General features: G+C 51.6%; 1 protein-coding gene across 1 annotated transcript in view; it reads left to right on the top strand.

Moving 5' to 3' along the window:
• Positions 1-5,697, top strand: part of TTC28 (tetratricopeptide repeat domain 28) — a 44,297-nt gene extending 38,600 nt beyond the window's left edge. The window contains 6 exon segments of the mRNA XM_009071191.1: positions 1-107; positions 522-598; positions 2,587-2,610; positions 3,420-3,549; positions 3,767-3,874; positions 4,070-5,697. The exon segment at positions 1-107 is cut by the window's left edge and continues 10 nt beyond it. Of these exon segments, the coding sequence (XP_009069439.1) occupies positions 1-107; positions 522-598; positions 2,587-2,610; positions 3,420-3,549; positions 3,767-3,874; positions 4,070-5,697 (2,074 nt within the window).
• The last annotated feature ends 799 nt before the right edge of the window (positions 5,698-6,496 follow it).

Below are 6,496 nucleotides of genomic sequence, written 5' to 3'. Positions count from 1 at the left end.
CCGGCTGGCCCCGCCGGCCAGTGGCCTCCCAGCAGCAGTGTTCTTCCCAACTGCAGACCCTGGGGACAGGCTGCAGCAGTGCAGCACCACCATCCAGTCACTCCTAGGTGAGAGGAGGCAGCTGTGGGCCCTGACCAGGCAGGCATCAGCCTTTCCTGCCTTTCTGTGATGCCAGCCTGCAAAACAGGTGTTTTACATCCATGAAATCAGTGTATTGAACAGGGGAAAAGCTCTAAATGCAAGTGTTTACTGAAAATTTTCTCACAGGTGAGAATCATTTACAACTGGGTCCAGTAAGCATGATGTGACTGTTCCTTTTTCCCAGCTCTTAGTCAGGAAACGTGTCATCAGGTGCAAAGTGGGAAGACCTTTTGCTTTCTGGAAATTGCTGCTGCTTCCAGAACTGTCCAGTGATGTGGGGGAGAGGTTTTAGGATTTAGCTGAGTGTGTGTTGTGTTCAGGTTTGTTGCATTTCTTGCAGTCAAGAAACAGATACAGATGTTTCTGCTGATGTTTTTCAGGTTTGCCTAACCCTGCACTTCAGGCACTTTGTAAACTTATCACAGCTTCAGAAACAGGAGAACAGCTTATCAACAGGGTGAGTTGGGAGGTTTTCCTCCAGTACCAGGTTCCAAATGGTTCTTCCCAGGTCAGTAAATTCAGAATTGCACAGAATGGTTGATGCCCTGGTTTATCAACCCAGAGCTTGCTAGGAGACTTGAGGGTTGAATTTCTAAACTTGCCTGTTTGTGTCAATGAAGGTGTGGCCAGAAGGAGAAAATGCAGGTGGGTTACTGGGCTGTGTGGCCTGTTCAGTGACAAGTGAAAACATGATCCCTACTGCAGTGAGGGGGAATTGAGTGACAGACCACTAACTGCTATTTGACCATCGTGTCTAGGGCCCACATTGGCTTGGCTTTGTCCACTGTACTTGCCAAAGCTCCAGGGTATAGCTGATTTTGGACAATGCAAGGTCTGTCAGAAAACTCAGTGAGCTCTGCAGAAAGGATTCCTGGTCTTCAGCAGAGAGGCAGTGCTGCCTGTGTGATGGGACTTGTCCCTGCTCTCCCCAACCTCCTTCACACTCCTCCCTCTCCCCAGTCTCTTGAGCATGCCAAGCCTATCCTGATCCTTCTCTGTGCCACCAGCCCAGCTGCTTTCCATTCCATGGTTCTTACTGTCCTGATTGCTCCTGTAACAAGGTTTCTCTTCATCAGTTGCCTGCTTCAGTACATGGACACACTCACACAGGGAATGGGCCTGTATCTCACTGTCTCTCCCCTTCCCTGGGCAGAGGCATTCTGAGGCAGTACTGTGGGGGCAGCTGGGACTGGCTCTGTGTGGTGTCAGGGTGAAGTCTCTGCACAAGATGCCAGGCAAGAGCCCCAGCTTCGCTGTTACCTGCTGAGTGGCTCTGCAGCCCACCAGAATGAGTCTGCTCCAAGGAGAGGGTTCCTGTGGGTCTGCTCCAAGGAGAGGGTTCCTGTGAGGATCCTGTTAGGCTCTGCAGCACTGCATGAGACATTTCCAATGGCTTGTCCTTGCTGGTGTTTTGCCTCTTGCCTTAGCTCCAGCAGTGCCCAGGACATCTGTGGTTAACTTAGGGTTATCTCCCTTGTGGCCACCTGAGGGGAGACTGGTCTGAGGGCTGTGAGGAGGAGAGGAGAGTGTTCCCACGGCCTGGAATGTCTTACTGTGCTCATGAGGTGACTTTGTGACTGTCACCCTGCCTCAGATTATCAAGAGCAAACATTCAGCTGGCTGTACCAAGGACACACTCACCCTTTCCTTACTGCCCCACACAGTAAATACTGGCAGGGACATTGAACTGGGTTTGCAAATGTTCTTCCATAGCCCAGACCCAGATAGAATTGCCTTTTGCACAAGAGTATATCCTTTTACACGTCAGAGTTTCCTGCTCCGTTCTCCCTTTGTGGTTATTGCTTTTTTCCTCTCCTGCCTCTCCACAGAGTGGAGTGAGCAGCTGGGGCTCTGCCTGTTGCAGAGGAGAGCAGACTTTGTTCCAGACAGAAGCAGGAGGTCAGGCAGTGTGGCCAGTGGGTGCTGCTCGCTGGCTCTCCCATGTAGGTGACCAGCACCACGGGGAGCAGGTGCCCTTGGTGTTAGCGATGCCGCAGGGTGGGAGCCTGAGCTGTTTAGGGTGCAAAACAGTGCAAAACAAAAGAGAGAACTTCAGCACTACCATGTGTGCAAGGAAAAGTCAGGGGCTGCTGGCTGCATCGAGTGCCAGTATTGTATCCCAGAGGAAACAAGAGAAGGGCTGTTTTATGTCCTGCCTCCTGCCAGAGTGTGGGTTGGCCTGAGTGTCTGCCTGCTAAGTGTCTGAGCTGTCATGAGCTGGGCACTCCCAGATTCCAGCTGCCTGTTCCCACGCTGTTGGACTCATAGCTCAGGCCATTCCCACTGCTCCCTTCTTTCTCCAGGCAGAGCAGCTTGCAGGCAGGGTGCTGGTTCACACGTGGCTGTGTCCCTGCAGGGTTCCTCAGCACAGGCACTTTGTAGCCCAGAGTAACCCGTGTTCTTTCTTTTCTCCTCTTTTCCTCTCTTGTTACCTGCTGCCCGAAGGCTGTTAAAAATGTGGTGGGAATGGTGAGTACGACGTGCACGGGGTGACACTGCGCGCAGGGCGACGTGCCAGGGTCACTGCAGACCCACTCCCTGTGCTGCTGCAAAGTGTCTGCACCCGCTCCCAGGCCTGGGATTTGCTCCTAGTGCTACTGTGGAAAAAGGCCTGTGTCAACCTTTGTGGGTTGTGAAGTGTGGGTGGTCCTGAGGTTAGCTGGTCCCTGGTTAATGGCTTTCCTTCCCTGCTGCCCAGGCTGTGTTGGTGAAGTACATGGGATCCTGGCACCTTAATTTGTGTCAGATCTTCATAAACACATTTTCTGTCTAGTTTGCTACTCCTGTCCCTTGGGCACAGTTGAGAAACTTCTTTCCTGAAGGCCATGGAGGTATTAGGAAAGTCTGCCGTGGTTTCATATGACTTGTTCTGCCCAGTTAATGGGTTTCTTGGGATTAGCATAGGGAGTATGGCTCAGTCATGGAATGGGCATTAGTACATTTCTGTGAGCAGCCCCAGAGTCTCTCTTTCCTTTTCTTTCACTTCACAGATGTTCCTGCTGTGCTTCCTTCTTGCTCAGTTTCCACTGGCCACCCCCAGCCCTCACCCCTGGTCTGTCCCTGCCTTTGCTGCCGTTCCAGTCTGTCTAATGTTGCTGTCCTTGGACTGTCCCTCTGCCCAGACCTTCCCATCTCACTGCTCTGTTCAGGAGCAGCAGCTGAACTGGGTGTCCCGGGAAAGGGTGTTTGGGGGAAGAGCATTTCCTGAGCTGTGCCTGTCAGAGAAGCAGTGATGTGACTCATAAAGGAATGGCTAATGTCTCTGTTGTTGTCTTCAGCTGCATCAAGTCCTGGTTCAACTTCAGGCAGGTGAGAAGGAGCAAGATTTCTCCTCTGCACCAATCCAGGTCTCCATCAGTGTCCAGCTCTGGAGGCTGCCTGGCTGTCATGAGTTCCTGGCAGCTCTAGGTAGGAAAACACTTCTTTCCATTTTCTCTAACCCAATGCTGGTGTCTTGTGGGGCTTGAAGCAGTGACAAGACTCAGACCTTCACAGTGAAGTCATCCTTCGAGGGTGTTCAGGGTGTCATACCTCTCTGTTCTACCTGAGTTATAAATGAGATCACTCTTACTTGAGACAGAACATTTCTGTGAGCTGTGATTTTCTGCTCCATGTCCCACTACAGGTTTTGACCTTTGTGAAGTTGGCCAAGAGGAGGTGATTCTGAAAACTGGGAAACAAGCTACCAGGAGGACCATGCACTTTGCTCTACAATCCTTGCTGGCACTTTTTGGTAAAGCTGCTTATCTTTGCTCCTGTGTTATCTGATGATTTGATCAGAATGGTTTCTCCTAAAATCTCACACTTGCACCTCTGCAGAGGTCACACTTAATTCCTCTTCGTTCTGATAGCATATTACCTGCTTTTATTTGACTTTGTAGTGTATCTAGGGATATGTTTGTACATTCTGTTTTCTTTCTTTTTTTAGATTCTACAGAGCTGCCCAAGCGTCTTAGCCTGGACAGTTCCTCATCACTGGAGTCACTGGCTTCTGCCCAGTCTGTTTCCAACCCTGTACCCCAGTATCAAAACCCTCCATTCTCTCCCACCTGCCCAGACAGCATTGCCTCAGATGCCATTTCTGTGTACAGCCTGAGCTCCATTGCTTCTTCCATGAGCTTTGTTTCCAAGCCAGAGAGCATGCTGGATGGTGTGGGACCCAGAGGACGCCAGGAGTATGAGAGGCCCAAGAACATCTATCCACACAGGTCTGCAGCTCAGAGCCAGCTGTCACCACAAGCCAGCACTGCAGCCAGCAAAGATGAGGAAGAGTATGAAGGTTTCTCTATAATCAGCAATGAGCCTTTGGCCAGTTACCCAGAAAACATAAAACCAACATTTTCCCCCGATCACAAACAGCCCCAAACTGGTCAGACTGGAGGCATTAAAGATTCTGTCAACCCCAAAGGGAGCATAAGTACTCCAAATTCTCCTGTCAAAATGACTCTCGTCCCCAGTCCAAATTCTCCCTTCCAGAAAGTTGGGAAACTTGCAAGTTCCGATACTGGGGAATCTGACCAGTCCAGCACTGAGACTGACAGCACTGTCAAATCCCAGGAGGACACTAACCCAAAGCTTGATCCACAAGAGTTGGCCCAAAAAATTCTGGAGGAGACTCAGAGCCACCTGATAGCTGTTGAACGGCTCCAGAGGAGCAGCAGCCAACTGAGCAAGAGCAACAGCTCGGACGAAGGAGCTGCAGCCCCGGGCGGTGCCTCCGCCTTCCGCGCCTCGGAGACCAGCGCCTTCAGCCGCCCCGTCAGCTCCAGCCAGAGGAGCCAGTCCTCACCCCTTGCCTTTAAACCAAAGCCTCCAACCAGGAGCTCATCCCTGCAGAAGGTGAGCTCTGGCTACAACAGCCCCACCGTGTCAGAGATGTCCAACAGAGAAGGCACAGGCCCGTGCAGCGGGCAGCCGTCGCCAGGCTGTGATTCACATGGGTCCCTCACGGAGCAGCCTCCCTTTAAACTCAAATACCCCAGCTCTCCCTACAGTGCTCATATTTCTAAATCACCTAGGAATATCTCTCCAAGCTCAGGACATCAGTCTCCTGGTGGCAGCACTCCATCTCCTGCTCTTTCTTACTCCTCAGCTGGTTCTGCTCGCTCGAGTCCAGCTGATGCCCCAGACATAGACAAACTAAAACTGGCTGCCATCGATGAGAAAGTGCAAGCAATTCACAACTTAAAGATGTTCTGGCAGAGCACTCCCCACCACTCCACTGGCCCGATAAAGATTCTCCGGGGAGCTCCTGGAACAATGACTTCTAAGAAGGATGTCCTCAGCTTGCTCAACTTATCCCCACGGCACAGCAAAGAAGAAAGCGCAGAGAAGCTGGAGCTGAAGGACCTGTCTATTGAGCAACACCTTGCTGCTTCACCACACAAGATCCCTCCAAACGGACACAGGTGCCCTGAGACCAGCAGTGCAGTGGCACCAGCTCGTTCCCCTCCTCCCAGCAGTGTGCCAGGAGCTGTGCGTCCCCTCCGGCTGCCAGCTGGGAATGGCTACAAGTTCTTGTCTCCAGGAAGATTTTTTCCTTCCTCCAAGTGTTGAAGTGTCGCAAGGACCAGCTGATGACTTACAGTCTCATTGAAGTATTTGCTCCTGCCCATTTGCCTTTACCAAAACAGACCCAGAGCGAAGGAGCTGTGGCCGTGCCCCAGCTGGCAGTGCCAGGGCTGTGTCAGCCTGGGCTGCTCTGTCCCTGGGGGGACACAGCCTCACACACATGGGCTTCGCTTCCCTCATCAGGACCTTGGCCAGACTCACCTAAAAACAGGTTCTTTGTAGTGTTTGGTAGTTGCAGCAACAGGTCCAAAGCATCTGGTTGTCTGTTTGTTAAATCCTGGCTTTGGAGCCACCTGCTTGTCTTTCTTAACCCAACAGGAGGTTTTTGCAGCTGGCTTTTTATACAGAAACTATAGATATCAGGGGGTGGAGAGGAAAGGGAGAGCAGGCAGAACCTTCCTGTGTACCACAAAGAACACGTGCACAAGTTTCTGCCTGGAGAAGGATGAGCCATTTCCTCAGCTGCTTTCAAAGGGTGACAGAGGAGAAGATCACACACCTCTAGACACCTCTGCCAGGTTGGCCAAACCAGAAACTGCTGGCAGTAAAACTCCATAGCAGCAGGATCTGGCAGATCTCTTATGTCATTTAGAAGTTGGTGAAACAAAGACGAGGACAGAGGTGCCCCATTCTAAAATCTGCATCTCAGGTAACTCTTCTGTGGAGGGAAACCCCTCAGGTGAGACTCTGCTGGTTGTTGTTTGGGGCCTAATAAGATAAGCCTGAGCATGAGGTGGTGAGTGTGTGTCAGAGAGACAAGTTCTGGTTTCACTGAGAGCTCTGC

This window comes from Acanthisitta chloris, unplaced genomic scaffold (assembly GCF_000695815.1).
Source record: "Acanthisitta chloris isolate BGI_N310 unplaced genomic scaffold, ASM69581v1 scaffold2163, whole genome shotgun sequence".
Lineage (NCBI taxonomy): Eukaryota > Metazoa > Chordata > Aves > Passeriformes > Acanthisittidae > Acanthisitta > Acanthisitta chloris.
Note: the sequence above shows the minus strand (reverse complement) of the source record. Positions and strands in the feature narration are given on the sequence as shown.